At 43.0% G+C, this 17,168-nt stretch overlaps 1 protein-coding gene across 1 annotated transcript in view; it reads left to right on the top strand.

Moving 5' to 3' along the window:
• Window positions 1–14,600, top strand: part of tafa4b (TAFA chemokine like family member 4b) — a 57,680-nt gene extending 43,080 nt beyond the window's left edge. Inside the window, exons 5-6 of the mRNA XM_030421506.1 lie at window positions 11,443–11,567; window positions 13,558–14,600. Coding sequence (XP_030277366.1) covers window positions 11,443–11,567; window positions 13,558–13,569 — 137 coding nt within the window. The 3' untranslated portion in view covers window positions 13,570–14,600. The remainder of the gene's footprint in view (window positions 1–11,442; window positions 11,568–13,557) is intronic.
• The last annotated feature ends 2,568 nt before the right edge of the window (window positions 14,601–17,168 follow it).

Raw genomic sequence — 17,168 nt, 5'->3', positions numbered from 1 at the left:
CTAATACACTGCCGCTATTCCGGTGCTGTGGTCAGATGATAAAATCGGTTATCTTAGTGCGGTAAAATGCTTTTGAATATTTCAAGTAGAGTTCTGTTTTGGTAATTATTTGATAACCTTTATGATGTGCATTTGGAAAAAATACAGAGGTGACCTCAATGCTGGGTATGACCATGACTGTCTACTCGTCTGACAGCAGCTTTAGTTACATGTCACGCTTTAGATTTCAGTATTTCATACGTTTTAGCATGTCCAAATTTTGTCATTTTGAATTTTTTGACATTTGAATTTTTCTTCTTCACCAGCCACTGTTTTATAAGGGCAAGATGATCATTAACCTCTTTTACAGCAATGCCCAGAAATCACATTCGTTCTGGCTGGAAAGGACACAAACATGATAACAGTCACCATAACAACAATAAAGAAATTAACAAGCCCAAATAAGACCATATAGTTCAAGAAAAGCAAGAATCAGCAAACATGTCTAATGGTACAACAACAAATACAGCACAAGGAGGGAAAAGAAATTTAACAACAACAAAGGAATTTGAAATTAGTCTGCAAGCGGGAGGATATAGTAAACAACTGCAATAAAAAAAAATGAAATAGACTGCAGTAACGCTCCACAACAACCACTTCATCTAGTAAACCCTTTAAATGATCAACCAACACGTGCGTGGCTAATTTGAATACCTCTTGTAACTTGATCCATTTATTTGGTGCAAAAAACTTCAAGCTAATTTACCAAGCTTAGCATTTATCGCAGAATTTCAAGGGATGAAAATTCTTGTGAGCATGTTTGATGACAAAAGAGCAGTGAGGTTGTAGGGTAACTCGCCTAGCAACGGCTCATAAATAAAGAGGAGGCAATTTCCCTTCTATCACTAATAAGAGCAGACCGACTCACATTCCGAACAGTCTTCAGAGTTCTGAAACCCTCAACGGTGATAAAATGGTGATTTTCAGATTCACTTATTCTCACATACACATTCATAAACTGATGACAGAGGCTGCCATGCGAGGTGCCGACCTGCTCAAAGGTAGCCATACAGCGACTTCTTTCCAAAGCGTCCCACAGTATTTCCATGCTCAGCCACTCACACACGCTTACACACTGATGGAACAGCCATAGGGAGCAACTTGGGGTTCAGTATCTTGCCTTGACGTGCAGCTGGGGGATCCGGAGATCGTGCCACAGGCCACAGGCCTCCCAATCAGTGGACAACCTGCTCCACCTCCTGAGCCACAGCTGCCCCATTGTCAAAAAAGAACTGAAGAAACATGTGATGATCTTATGGAATATGATGCATTGCTGGAAATCAAGATTAGATTATTTGTTTATACAGAGTAGTTAAAATGAGCTCAACCTTAAAGGTTGCTAGACCAAACTAGTCAATCCGTCGAGCGTGCGCTTACTCCCTCACTGGCGGAGACGGAAACGTAATCCAGCATTTTCGTGTTTCTGTTCATAATGTACATGTCCATGTTACAGCCTGTCATAAGCCATGAGCCTTACAATAGCCTGTTAAGCCTGTTAAGTGCACACTCGATGGATATGCTAGTTTGGTCTAGCTACCGGAACACACGGATGTCAACAAACAGGTATGTAGCTGCTTGCACAAACACACTATTTTAACTACTTTTTTATTCATTTTGAGTCATACACGCTACAGTGCTGTGTGCTAAGGTGTCTGCTGATGTTGCATAACTTTTGGTGTGAGATGTGGAGCATGTTAAGACGCTTAAAACACAGTGTAAAGTTCTGACCCCATGCTGTTAGCGTTCAATGCTACATCTCCGTTCACGGAGCTCTGTAATGGCTGGACCAAATTTGTTCGCGTCTTCGGTATTGGAAAGTCAAGGGTAGCTTGAGCAATGAAGCTGCATGTTTAAATCGACCGAAGTTCTCCTTTAAACAACCACAGCAGTATAATATAATGCAGCAGTATTAATACAAAAAACACATGAATATATACTGTATGATAGTAAAACAGAGACAGTATACCATTTTTCTGCAGAGTGAGTACTTAAAAAAAACCTAGATCTAATATCACCCAAATTCTTGTGTGGTATAAGTACTTTTACTCAAATAAAGGATCTTCTTCCAGCACTGATGAATAAAGTGTGAGCTTAATTTACACCTGTTTTTTGTCTCCCTAGGTGAACAGTGTCAACCTGTTTATCATGTTTAATTTTAAAGCAGTTTTCTTCCACTGCTCAAAATGCTATATACTGCATTGAGTCTGCAGTTTTCCCCTGGGGAGGTCTTGTGTTCTTCATTAACACTTTAACACACATTATATACATGTGGCAACCAAAGGCAACATTCTCAAAGTGTTAATTGGCCTATAACAAGGCATAATACACAGTTTACAGGCTTATATTTGGTCACAGGAGTCTGAGCAATACACCAATTATGTGTTCATGTAAAGTCACAGAACTGACATGTGGCTGAGGGGACCTGCAGTTTCAACTTTGTCCACTTGATGTCACAAACATTACAACGACAGTGCAGGCGGCATTGCAGGAAGAAACAAACAGCTGGCATACTTGCTCACACACACACAGACGCACACACACACACACACACACACACACACACACACACACACACACATAAATGAAAAGCTGTACCCACAACAGGCATATGGATGAGTGACATTTATCAGGTGTGTGTTAGATTGACGTGTTGTGATCACCAGGAGGAGAGACAGAGCTGTAGGCAGCCTCGTAGTGTCAAACCTCTGCACACCTTATTTAGAGAACCCCAGAGACTAGGTGGGAACCTTGGGAATAACATAGCCTCAGTCCCCCGCGTTGCCTAATCACCTGCACCTTAAGCAAAGCACTGTCTAGACGTTTGCCCTCAGCTGAGACCGTGCAGAAAGTTTGAGAGAGAACTTGAAAGGGAGCCATATTGGGTGAAAACTCTGTCGTAATGAGCTGATAGTAACTGTGATGAAATGTATGCCTGAGCTGCAAACCTGTTTTAATTAGCATATGCACCTTTTGTGAATATAAATGTAGACTCTTAATTAGACTGATCCAATTAGAGTTGGTAGCCTGAGAGATACTTCGTGTGTTATACACATTTTTTCCTGGAGAATATGCGTCCTGCTTCTATTTCAAGTGCTTGGCAGGGATACATTTTCACACTTAACTCATTGAATGTTCAACTAAAAAAAAGTATAGTTCTGTATAGGGTGGTTATTGCATAGACAATAAAGTCATCATTGTCAAATAAGCTCAATCCTTTTAAAGGCAACTGAGCTAATACTGCTTTTCAAGTATTTCTGCTTGTGGAGAGTTGACCAGTGTGACATGGATAGTAAACAACTTGTATATGAGTCATGACAACGTATTGATGAGAAAGCTCAACATTAAATACGTATTTTCTTTCTTTCTGACAGTTATGGCACCACAGTCATGAGTTTCTGGTTCATGGAAAGATAGTTAGCATGATATCAGCATTTAATTTTATTTACCTCAGTATTTTATTGTATTCTTTAACTACTTAATCATTTTATTTTATATTTTGTACTTTGTACTTTATTGTTTTTTGTATATTGTATATAGTACTTTATTGTTTCTATATTTGCCCTTGTATTTTGATTGTATTTGTACTTGAATATACCTGCTGCTATGATATCCTGATTTCCCCTCGAGGATTAATAAAGGTATCTATTAGCATAAACACTGGACACACAGGGTGGCTGTGGTGTCATGGGTAGAGCCAGCGTCTTGTTATTGGTCGCTGGTTCGAGTCCCCTAGTCTGCATGTTGAAGTGTCCTTGGGCAAGATACTGAACCCCAAAAAGCTGCTCCTGATGTGCTGGCCGGCACCTTGCATGGCAGCCACCGCCATCAGTGTCTGCCGAATTCCCTAAATGTAAATGTAGATGTAAATGAAACAACTAGCCTGGCTGTGAATTAAGGAAAGCCATGTACTACCAGTGTTGGAGCAGTCACTTTGAGAGTGACAACTATAGCTACTCAGAACACATACTTCAGACTACTTTAAAACACAATATTTAAGAACAACAAAATATAATTCTAAAAGGTCACATTCCAGCAAAAAATGCCACTTAAAGCTGCAGTCTGGAGTTTTGATAAAAAAGTAGACTTATTATATATATTTGAATGATACAGCTCCCAGGTCCCTCCTTCTTCCTCCCTGCCTTCAAAGTCCCTCCCCACAGCGGAGCCTGCTGTGCACTTGCAGGCCTGTAACCACGGTAACAAGAGGACGCTAGATAACAAGACGGTACATTCAAAATATCAACAACATAAGTTAAATAAATAATAAACATTGTTCTATTTCGGATTAATACAACTAAATTACAATGACAAGTGCCAGAGTCCTGCACAGGTCTTATTTTGCAAACCCGCACCCGCCTGTACCTGTCCTGTACTTAAAACCGCATCCGAACCGTTTCCCGACAGTAGCACAAATTACATTCCGCACCCGAGCCGACCCGCTATAAATTGATACCAACGCCCGACCCGCACTCGAAGCAAAATTAGACTGACGCAGTTTTTTAAAAATGAAAGTAAGCCAGCGTGGGGAATAGGAGTTCTGGGAGGGCGCAAGCAGGCATGAATGAGCTCATATGAAATATACCGTATTGACCCGAATATAGGACGACCCTGATTCTAAGACGACCCCTCTTTTCAAGATTAATCTTCAGAAAAAAGACTCTGATAACCAAAATTCGATTCTCAATAACAAACTCACATACCCTCCTGTCAATCTCTTGGAAGCGGCCGCTTAGAGGACCACGATGAGCTTTTCTCTTACTGTTAGCGTTTTCAGACGGTCTTTTGGGACCCGCCATCTTCGGACGTTACACTCCGTAACTCCATATTTCTTGGCTGGCTGACAGTTGTTTGGCGCCTCCGCTGCACTGATCTCCATTATCTTAAAATCAGCATCATAGCTCCGCCTCAGATGTCTGTTAACTTGCCACACTTTTGATCCACTTTGCTCCGTTAAATCACCGCGTCTCTCCATTTTTCATCTCCTGTCACTTCTTCTCCGCTGTGATTGACAGATAACCCAGCCACAGTGTCAGTGACGTCTCTACAATAAGCTGGCGCCCTCTGCTGTTGTGGTCGCATAGCGACCCAGACAACTATCAGCATGTGTCAACGGTTAGACCCCGATTAGAAGACGACCCCACTTTTTCCACATAATTTTCATCGAAAAAAAACCTCATCCTATATTCGAGTCAATACAGTACATGCTTATCATTTTGAAATGCAGGCATATTTTTGTAGATGTGGCGCTAATGATTTTTTTTTATTTTTTTGCACCTGACGCCATGAAAATGACAATCGCAAAACCCGACCCGCGCTCTCTAGGCGTCCGACCCGATCCGCACCCGTGTCCGACACAGGACATTATTTCTCACCCGTTTCATCCAAATTGTGCGGGTCACCTGTCGGGTACCCGCGGGTACCCGAACCCGTGCAGGACTCTGACAAGTGCCTCCTGCAGATCGCTGTATATATCCCGAGTAACAAATGCTATTCCTCACATCGCTGTAGAAGTTACCAGGTAATCATTCAGGTAATCATCATCACCATACTGCCTTTCTGAAGCATGAGTAACGTTATTTCTCTAAACCAATTCAACCACTTCAGAGCGTCATGGACACAAACTAACGTCATTATAACTGCCCAGCTTCTTGAAAGACACTTTTGCTAACCAGTAGCCATATACACAAAGCTAAACACCGGAGTTAGCATACAAGCTAACAAGCGAGATTTAGCAACAAGCTACATAGCTCGACTTCAACACTGTACGCCGGTAAGCGCTATTGTGAGCATTACTGTAACCGAGCCACCATGGCCTTGTGATTAAAACATAGAATTAAACATATATCAAGCAGGGGTCCTTGTTCAGCAGAAAAGCAGCTAACTCTGCGTCGCTCTTGAGTCATTACAAATCCTGCAGCTCCCTCCACCTCTGAAGTGACACTCCCATATTTATCCTTGTTTTCTCTCTGGCTCGGTGCAGTTCTTTTTTGTTACACTGCTTTTGTTCGTCAGTCTTCTTATTTCTTCTCTTTGAAGTGGGCAATGGTGGGGCATTTTTTTAGGCTCTGTTGTTGTTATCTGTTCTCCATCATTGTTTATAATTTGGGCTTGAACGTATCTGACCAGGTAAGAGCAGGCACTGAGCCTCCGCGGGGGAGGGGCATTGCCGAGTACACAGATGAGGCAGGGGGGCTGCCAGCAGCGTATGCACGACAGTGATTGACACTTCTCAGACACTCTTCTTGGCTCTGAATGGTTGTATTTACCCGGGAGCGGTACATTCCTGCAAATCAAATTACAGCCACTGGGTGGGGCCACAGAGAGTGGATTTTTATACAGCTGACCTGTATCTTATTCTAGTGTCACATCATAATGACAATTTTAGCAAGTATAACCAAAAAAAAGTTATAGACTACAGCTTTAACTGAGCAAAAAGTCTTGAAATGTGCCAACTTGTTCACGGGACATACATCTGTGAAATAAACCCCAACACATTCAGAAGGCCAGAACCTAGCTGGGAGTATTGCATCAAGCAGGACAACTCAGTTGAAATTAAAAGTTCTCTGATTATTTGCTGTAAATATCAATAATCATAAGAGGTGGATAACTGACCCCTAATACAAGTTTCCCTTAATTTTTGTGACCTAAAATTGTTTGTAGTTTTACTAGTTAACTAAACATATTCAACAACTGGAATCAATTTGCAAATATAAATGTACTTGAACTAGCAGTAAGCCACTAGTTTTACCTATATGTAGTTCAACAATGCAAGGACAAAAATGTAAAAAATGATTACTGGAGGTTCTGTGTTGAAACCACAGCCTCAAATTTTTACACTTCAGTTGTCGTACGGAACCCAAGCTATTACAAGATACAACATGGATTTCATTGAGCTTTAAAGGTGCTGGGAGTTGGACAAAGCCATGCTAACTAGCTTATTAGGAGGGTATTGACATTTTCTTAAAAGGGACAGTTCACCCCAAAATCAAAGCTCCTGCTAGTGACTGCACAGGATGTAAACATTGATGGCTTGGCTGTGCTGTCATGTTAGCAGGCTGAGATAGCTGGCCTCTTGTCCATAGGTCTGTTGCAAAGAATAAGTCCCTCCATGCAACTGCTCACAACGAGGTCTGGGAATCATTTTAAAGGAGAAATTTTGGTCTAGTTTTTCAAGTGTTTTTATTCCTATTGTCACGTTGAGCACCACAAGTGGAGTGCCGAGTTCCATTACATTGGAGAGAAGGTACACATCTCTATGGCTAGTATCTCCAAAACCTAGCAACACACACCAAAACAATCCAGATAGATAAAAAAAGCACTACAGGTAAGGGTAACAGGCCCGTTGAATAACTTCAGCTATATAACTATTTCTTTATAGTGGAACTGAAAGACATCCATTCACACTTGAAATGAGATGTTTATACTTCAGACAAAGTCTTGTAAAGTCTGCCATTGGTGCAGAAACAGACCTCAAAGGCATCACAGCTATGGGATGAATCCAACCAGCTCCCACCAGCAGCCTCTGTGCATTTACTATTAGTAGGGCTTGGAAGAACATATAGTCCCAGAGGTGATGAGCTCAGAATGAACTACAGCACACACTAAGTACCTCTGTAATCTTTTTATCATTGACCTGTTGCGACCTGTCTGTGAGTGCTGTCTAACATCTGAACCATCAATGACATCACAGGCCTTGCGCTGGCTCCCGTTCATTCTGTGGCTTGACAGGCAGGTGCTTATGTGTCACGCCTGCTCCGCCCTCCCAGTACAGCGTGAGATAAGCTGCGGGGAACGCTAACTCCATAATAGCACTCAGAGGCCATGCCCATTAGCTCTAAATAACAGTCTTGCAGTGCAAAGCGCCGTTGTCGACACCATAATGGCCACATTAACGAGCATTACACAGCCATTGGTTTTTAGAACCGCTTACTGCCACTGAGCTCATGCATCATAACAGTGTGTTCAACATTACGCCCCGTGAAAGCTGTGACTTTTTCTTGTGGTGACTTGGCAACTTGGCTTTTCCTTGTTTCCCTTCACGTCTCTCTGTGTCTGTAACTGCACTTGTGCTGTCTGTTTTTCCGCTCTGCTTCAGTTCGTTACAAGCACCACCGGAGAAAGGAGCCGATTAAACAAAGTTCTCTCTGTTCCCTTTGTTTAATCGGCTCCTTTCTCTGCTGGACTCAGTGATAGCCATCCTCAAACAGCCTCTCTTCACCCCCAGCTCTCTCTCTCTGCCTCTCCCATTCCCCCTCGCTGCTCATTTCCACACTAAAGAAGTTTTTCTCTGTGAACACCTTTTTATTTAGCCTCCCTCTCCCCCTTCTTTTTCCTCCCTTTCTTTCAGTGTTGTCTTCCTACATGATGCTTGAGACGATTCGTCCATGTTCTTTTACATTATGCGGTTGAAAGCCCATTTTCTCCCCAATAGCTCCTCATCATCTCCCTTTGTTGGAAACAATAGTCACTAGAGATCAAAATTTCTCTCTGAGAACCATCAGTCCGCAAGTTTAATGAAGTTGGTGAAATGTGTGCACTCTTTTATCTCTCCCTGCCTCCACACTTGAGACAGAAGGACGGATGGCTGATGAGTTAGGAGAGGGGGAATTGAGTTATTCTCAGCTGTCAGGCTGTCTCCTGTCTAGACAGTGGGTCAGATGATCTGGAAGATTTGAGTGTCAGCTGCTAAAACCTGAGAAAACTTTGGCTTTCGACACAGGATTAACTGTAGATCAGGCCCAGTTCTCAAGCTGTGTTTGAATACCCATTTTCTGGCACATAAATCATTACTTCATTTGAAAGAAATGATATACAATTAGGGAAATTTGATTTTTGTCAATCTCTGAAGGCCCTTTTCATATACAGTACTGTGCAAAAGTTTTAGGCAGGTGTAAAAACTAAGAATGCTAATAGTTTATTATTATCAATTAACAAAATACATTGAATGAACAGAGGGGACATCTAAATCAAATCAATATTTGGTGTGACCACCCTTTGCCTTCAAAGCAGAATCAGTTCTTCTAGGTACATTTGCACGCAGTTTTTGAAGTAACTCGGCTGGTAGGGTGCTAACAGATCTTCTGTGGACGTAGGCTTCCTCAAATCTACCTTTCTCTTCCTGTAATCTCGGACAGACTCGATGATGTTGAGATCAGGGCTCTGTTGGGGCCATACCTTCCCTTCTAGGGCTTCTTGATCTTCTTTACAATGAAGATAGTTCTTAATGACATTGGCTGTATGTTTGGGGTGGTTGTCCTGCTGCAGAATACATTTGGGGCCAATCATACACCTCCCTGATGGTATTGATAAGTAGCTGCCATATTTCTCAGCACTGAGGACACCATTAGTCCTGACCAAATCTCCAACTCCATTTGCAGAAATGTGGCTCCAAACTCGCAAGGAACCTCCACCAAGCTTCACTGTTGCCTGCAGACACTCACTATTTTACCGCTTTCCAGTCCTTCGGCGAACAAACTGCATTCTGCTTCAGCTGAACATTTCAAGTTTTGACTTATCAGTCCAGAGCACCTGCTGCCATTTCTCTGCACCCCAGTTCCTATGTTCTCGTGCATAGTTGAGTCGCTTGGCCTTGATTCCATGTCAGAGGTATGGCTTTTTGGCTGCTTCCATAAAGACTTCTGGGCCAGACTTCCACGGACAGTAGATGGGTGTACCTCGGTCCCACTGGTTTCTGCCAGGTCCTAGCTTATGGCACTGCTGGACATCTTCTGATTTCGAAGGGAAATAAGCTTGATGTGTTTTTCATCATCTGCACCAAGTTTCCTTTGCTGACAACTGCGTCTATGATCCTCAGTGTTGCCCGTTTCTTTGTGCTTCTTCAAAAGAGCTTGAACAGCACATATTGAAATCCCAGTCTGCTTTGAAATCTTTATCTGGGAGAGACCTTGCTGATGGAGTTTAACTACCTTGTGTCTTTTTGCAGTGCTCAGTCTTGCCATGGTGTATGACCTCTGACATGAAACTGTCTTACACAACTCCACCTTGGTAGCAGCAGAGTTTAGCTGTTGCTCACCCAGTATAAAGCCTCCTACACAGCTGTTTCTGTTCCAGTTAATGGCTGTGTTTAAACCTACATGTGAAACTGATGATCATTAGCACTTGTTTGGTATAACTAGTTGATCATACACCTGACTATAATCCTACAAAATCCCTAGCTTTGTGCAAGTACCTATAAGAATTGATGCTGGTTTGAAGGCAAATGGTAGTAAGACCAAATATTGATTTGATTTGGATTTTTCTTTTGTTCGCTCACTTTGCATTTTGTAAATTGATAAACAATTATTATTTATATTTTTTTTTTAGTTTACAGCATTTATTCATACCTGCCTAGAATGTTTGAACAGTACCTTCTTTGTTTTTCACAACATTAAATGCACAGGAATAAACAGAGATCTTTTATTCCTGCATCATACAAAACAAATCACACAATACATCATAAAAACGAGTGTCAAACACATGAGAGCACACTGTTTTAATTGATTGCCTCGGTTCATCACAATCCTGCTTTTACTCTCTGTATGATACAACAGGAATTATACAAACAATTGGGAAGTAAAGTGATACACTTAAAATTAAGTGGTGACTCATACATCTGCACAAAAGCAAAAATAGATACAAATCAATTTAACATGACATTGGTTCCGTCCAGTAAGAGATTTTTTTTATTCTGAAATCTTAGTGTCGTATTCCACCTGTTATATCTACCATATTATTTTTTTTACACTGCAGATGACAGACTTACCCCATGCTGTGTAGGCTTTAGGATCCCGTGTTAAGGGATTACATTAATCTAATCACATGTTTTTTCTTTTTTCAAAAGGCAACGGCTATACATTTAAGCTCCTGTGAATCTCAGAGTAATCACATTACAGATGGATAAACATATGACTGCTGAGAAAGACAGGAAGCTTGAACAGAGCGACAGTTGTAAGTGCTGTTCATGGTGCTGACGGTCCCAGCACTATGATCAGCACCGTGGACAGCGCTCGTCACATTTACAATGAGAATATGCTGCAGGGGCAAATGTTATGTTGTGTCCTTTTAGGGTGCCAAAACGTGATAAATTGCCCTCGATGGTGCCCTTCCAGTGGAGAAAACATGATGAAGGGCTCTCTAGGGTGCCCTTCCTGTTCACTATAAATGTATCCCGACTTTCTGCACACAGGTGCCCCCCCCCGCATACAGCTGGTGCCCCACTTTTTTCTTGCCCCCACCCCTTCAACATCCCGAGTCCGTCACTGAGTATTACTGAGTTATTGTGTGGGTAATGGTTGTCCGTTTGTCTCGTACTTGTCGTTAATTCAGTGCTCTTCACCACATCCTTACGCCCCTTTATTAACCTGTTGTCTTTCTTTTCCTCCAAACCTCCGTTTGCTGCTCCAGCCTCCATTGTAGCCCAGAAGTGGTGGTGCCAGATGCATCCATGTATGGATGGAGAGGAGTGTAAGGTCCTGCCTGACCTGAAAGGCTGGTCCTGCAGCACTGGCAACAAAGTCAAAACCACCAAGGTGAGAAGACTGGCCTACACGTACATCTAGTCAACTGGAATTATCACAGTCTTCTGATTTCCAAGCAATAAGAAAACACGTCATCATTTCAATGTTCGCCTTAAAGGGTCTGCTGAGAAATTAATGATGTCCAGAAATAATAAATAAATGTGTTACCTAGGAGCTTCCATTTGATGTAGCTACAAATGGCCATGATCTTCACTTGAATAGATTTTCCTTTTCTATGATACATCTCGCCTCAATTAGCGTCTGGTGTTTTTCATATTATATATTACCGCATATGAGAAGAACGCTCTTAGAAGTACTGACTGCAAGCAAATTAAAAAATAATCTTATGAACAAAGGTTGTTTGAAACTTCAAGACACCCACAGATAAGAGTAGTCAAATGAGTTATTTCAAACATCAATACAAAATTGCAAAGAAAATACGGAGCTAATCAACATACCAACACCTCTGTGAGCCTTGTTTGTTAATCTGCTGCGACTGTGTCTTCACAGGCGAGTGTTAAAAACAACTGATGGTGAAAACGCGAGACCTCTGTACGCAGCACACCCCACACAACCACCAAGTGACGCCGTGTAAACTGACGCTGTTCAGATGGGATAAATTGATTTAAATGAGGGTCCTTCATGGCCCTTTGTAAGCTGTTGAAGTGTGAAAGTTAATTTGCGGGACTGACGACCTGGGTGTGTGTATGTATGTGCCAGAGTGCATGTTGTGGGATGCAGCAGGTGCAGTTTATTTACAGGTGCGGTATAAAAAAAAAAACGAAACAGTTGCGAGGGAAGCGGTGCAGGCGCCATAAGAGTAATTGCTTGAGAGATGGCATAACAGCACAACATCTGTCGCATTCATTAGAATGCATTATGGCTGGGGCCTTCCACCGAGGCTTTACAATTAAGAGTCATAATTAAATTGGTGAGTGGGATAGACTGAAGAACTGAGGCACTGCTGCGCTCAGTTGCAGGCAGTGGAATTAATGACCCTGGGCCAAACATAAACTCTGGGACTGATAGGTGCAATTATACCCATTCTGTTGCATGTTCCCATCTCTTCTTCCTCTTCTCTCCTCTTCTCTTTGTTGTGTCTCCACCGCCCTTGTCTGACTAGCCGATCAGCTGAGAGAGCAATGAGGAGCCGCTGGCTGACTACATCAGTGGACATTAATTGTGCCTTTGCAAGGTGCTTTGGGAGCGGCAAGCAGTTACTTGGAGACTTGGTAGCAGATGTCACCGAAGACAGCTGCAGTGAGACATCGATTCCCTGGCAACTGCTCGAACGGCCCTGCACTCTCGCACCCCCCCCATGTCTCTCTTTCTTTCTCCTGCGTCTCTCTTTTTCTACCCATGACCTCCTTTCTCCACCTCAGCGTCTCATTCACCACGATGATCTGTATCTGTCCATCTGTTTCCCTCCCACACAGCGTAGGTGTGCAGTAGAGAGATGCATAGACTGCCTTACAGAGGCACCGGAACACTGTTTAACAAGGGAGAGCAAAGACGCCGCGCCATGAGATACACATTTTCACATATCCCGTTTCATACGTCTTTATGGGAAAACATTTACAGGTTGTTTTTTTTATGGACATATCTGTTCATTATAAGTGCACATGGGATGGAGTTTGCTGATGGAAAACAAGCTCTATACATATACGCCTGCAACTTGCTGCCAAAGCGTAAACAAACCATTACTGGCTCTGAGACATGTGAAGACACCGCTGGTCCCTGCAATCAGTCAGCCAGCTAGACTGCAAACAAACATTTTGAATCCAATGAAAAAGACATTGAAAAAAATAAATAAATAGAGAAAACAGAGAGTAAATGATTTGATTTGGTTTGGAATATTCGTCTCTGACCTCTGATTGGCGCTTTCAAATGGAAACAATTCACTCAGTGAGTGTGAGCCGGGACACAGGGGTCGCGTCGTGTGATTACATGTGTCCATGACGCTGATTGTCTTCTCTTATCTGTGATATTGTTTCTTCTTTAGGTCACACGATAGCGAGGGAGCCACTGAGCCACAAGGAAACCTGAAACTCTCCATGTGGAAAGGATGGATGACTCACACATATTTACCGTACAATGGGGAAATTATCAAGGAAAGGACCGCTGTCAGGCTATCCATCACAAAACAATGGGATAAAACGTACTCATCGCAAACTATGAACACTTGTCTACATGGAGCCACACGTAAAGCATATACAGTATGCTGGCTGTTGAGACCAATGGCATACAATGATGGACGCCCAGGGTACATCTGGACACAAATGGACTCTTATTTTCCCACAATGGACAAAGTGTGGATTGATCAAAAAACTGGTCAATTTCATTTACCGATTAAGCATTTCAAAGTATATATTTCAACAAAGCATTTGTGGATGAGCGTGAGATGTGAACTAAAAGCTGTCATTAGAGTACTGCTGACCTGCTGTCAATATTTAGAGCTTATACTGGAGGCAGTTTCAGATGATTTGGGAGAAATGAAAAGGGGGTAGCAAGCTCAGAACTAGCAAATAGCAAATTAGCATCAAATTGCTCTTGTGGGTCAAGTCACTACCATGACGACTGTTTTGCGGGAGTCATTTTGCAGTTCTAATTAGGAACTGCAGTGTAGGATCATAACAACATATTAAAAATTCATGTAAGATATTTGCACTAGCTGAAACCGTTTGGGAATGTTTTGTTTTTCTAGATATCTCCCATCTTTTGCTGTGGATGTCACATGAAATTGAAGGTGAGCATTTTGTAAAATGTCTGACACTTGAAGTATATATATATATATATATATATATATATATGCCCCATTACTCCCGAGTAGTTATTGGTAAAAACGGCTCAGACTGTTGAGCCTCACTTACATGCAGCTTGGTACGATATCAACTAGCAAAGCGTGATTCATCTCTGTCATTTTTGCCCAGAAACATTTCCAAGCTCAGCCTTCAAAGTTATATATCTTTGACCTATTATATTCAGTCTGTGACATCTCTTATGTTAACTGTTAAAAGGAGGCCCATAAAATGTTCTAACAAGGAGGTTGAGTTGTCTTTATGTCGTTATTTCACTTTATTCTATCTAAACTTTCAGGTTCCCAGTCGATGAGTACACCATAAATGCAAGAAAACCTCATGAATAGGAGTCTTTTTAACTACCCTAAGCAAGAGATAAAGTATGCTTTTGTGCGCACATTGCCCATTGATTGCCTCCACAATCCCCCTGAATTCTTCACTGAGATATACTGAAATAATTGCTTCTGATAATGGGAGCTCAACCCTTCACAAACATGTTTTTTTCCCCTTCAGGGCTCGATCATTACTGCACTGAGTACGACAGCGTAGTGCCCCAAACAACCACCTTACATCTCTCAATTATCTCTGTCCATTCTCCCTCTCACACTCTCCTTTTGCTTTGAATCTCTCCGGCCCTCTCTCGCATTGTCTTCTGCCACATTGCGCCTATCATACAAAAGGAGGCGCAGTCAAACTAGTCTTCACACACTCTGTCCTAAACTATATCTTTATTTCTCGGCTGCTTGTACAAGTGCGCTGCCTTTTTGCTCTCATGCTGTCCAAATCCATTTTTTTCCCACATCCAAGTGTGATTCTTTCTCAAACTGTATCTGTCTGCCCCTTCTGATATGTGAGTGTGTTGGGTCAGTGTGCCCAGGGGTTAGCCCGCCGGGGGGCTGCTCCTCTGTGAACGAGAGCCTCCGCTTTCAGACATGCTGCTTTGTGAGCTATGATAAATCTGCGGGAGCTGAGCCGCTGCCTCTCCAGCACCGAGCTCTGAGCCGGAGGGAGCTGGGGGACAGCAGGGCTACCAGTGGCAGGCAGCTCCACTCTCTCATTACTGAGAGGCCTGGATAGCACTGGGCTTCTCCCGGGACCGCTGACATGGAATATTTTTAGGCCTACAGTGCAGCGCTGCAGTTAGGCCAGTCACACCACAATGCCCTCTTTCCTTGAGCAGCGTCTCAGCAACAACGGGGATAGGATGACATTCAGCAGCTGCATTAGCACATAAGCAAACACACCTACATGAACACACATTTAACTTTGAGCGGCCTCCCACCGGCCCACTCACACTCACGTGCACACACTGGCATCAGCAGAGGAAGTGAAAATCTTAATTACAGCCAACATGAAGCTAAATCTCTCCAGAGCTGTGCACCATCAAACCGTAGGAGAGATATGTTTCCTTTCCTCGCCCTCTCTCCTCCCCTCCTTCCTTCCCTCCCTCTCCTCCTCTCTCTCTCTCTCTCTCTCTCTCTCCCCCCCAGAGGTTTGGTGTTCTGCAGATGAGCCTGGCGCCTCGCTCCCTCCGTCCTACATCACTCTCTGCAGCAGAATCAATATTTGAGGACAATTTGCGCTGCGCTGCTCCCTGGTGGCTGGGGTTTGACGCTGCAGCTCCACCTTTCAGTTCCAAACACAGTTAGACCTGCCAGGGACAGATTCACAGCTCATCTCAGGTCGCCACTATTCAAGAAGAAAACCTGCAAAGTGCACCGCACATACATTTACCACTGCTGTGCAGGCTGGCCAGCCCTGCAGCACAGCAGACACACACTCCTCTGCCTTTGCCAATTTATGAGCGGGAAGACGACTGAACTTGTCTAGAGGCCTCAAGGTGTCTTGGAGGGATTTTGAATTACCATTTTCACCTTTAATGAGATGTAACATAGCGTGCAAATTTAGCAGGCATAAATGCCTATCCACGAGTTATTACATGGTCCATTCATGGCATGAAAAAAAAACCTCTCAAAACCACCTCTAACATCCTGTTTACCAGTCGCCTTCAAAAATAATGAAGGCTATCTATTCCCTGTGTGAAACATTGTTCAGTGTAAGAAATAATTTTCTTTTTAACTGGAAGCGGATCTGTCTGTAGTGTGTCAACAGGGCTCTAACCTCCCCAACATCCCACGGAGACTGGCTACTTTGATCTCGATGGGTTAGCAACTGGTGGGACCCGGAGGGCAGGAAGCAAACGCAGCATGCAGGACATGACTGCAGAAGAACATGCTAATGAGACTGGCTAGGCAGTTTGAGTGAGAGCAGAAAGCAGAAGAACAATGAACTACCTTTAAGAAAAAACAGAGACACAGAGGTATGGCTATAGCGTTTGAGAGAGGGGGCGTGTGTGAAGAGTATTTTAAGTACGTCTTTGTTTATGCGCTAGGCCCAGGTGGCTCCCGAGAGGCCAAACGCCTCCAATAGTCCATCATCACACTCGTCGGCAATTTACACAGTCGGTACCTGGAGAGGGAGAAATAAAGGGATGAAACACCGTTGTCTTGGCTTATGCATCATCTTTTGTCAAGTCCAATTTGTATTAGCCTCCAGCCATATTCAGGAAATATGGGTTCAGGATTCATGTTCAGTGAAAACGGTAATCTTCAGATGAAGTGAGTCTGTCAGAGGCAGAGAGATGTGTGACAACTTGAGTCGGCTCTTGGAGAAGAGAGCTTTGCCATTGTAGTAGAGACGGGCTTCAAGTCCTGCTGTCTGGAACTGACATTGATTTAATATACGTCAGAGGGAGATTAGCTGACGAAGAAGATCTGATCGGGTTATCGGCGCCACGCGGCAGCCACTGGTCTTG

The sequence above is a fragment of the Sparus aurata genome, chromosome 6 (assembly GCF_900880675.1).
Source record: "Sparus aurata chromosome 6, fSpaAur1.1, whole genome shotgun sequence".
NCBI lineage: Eukaryota > Metazoa > Chordata > Actinopteri > Spariformes > Sparidae > Sparus > Sparus aurata.
This window is presented reverse-complemented; position numbering and strand designations above follow the sequence as displayed.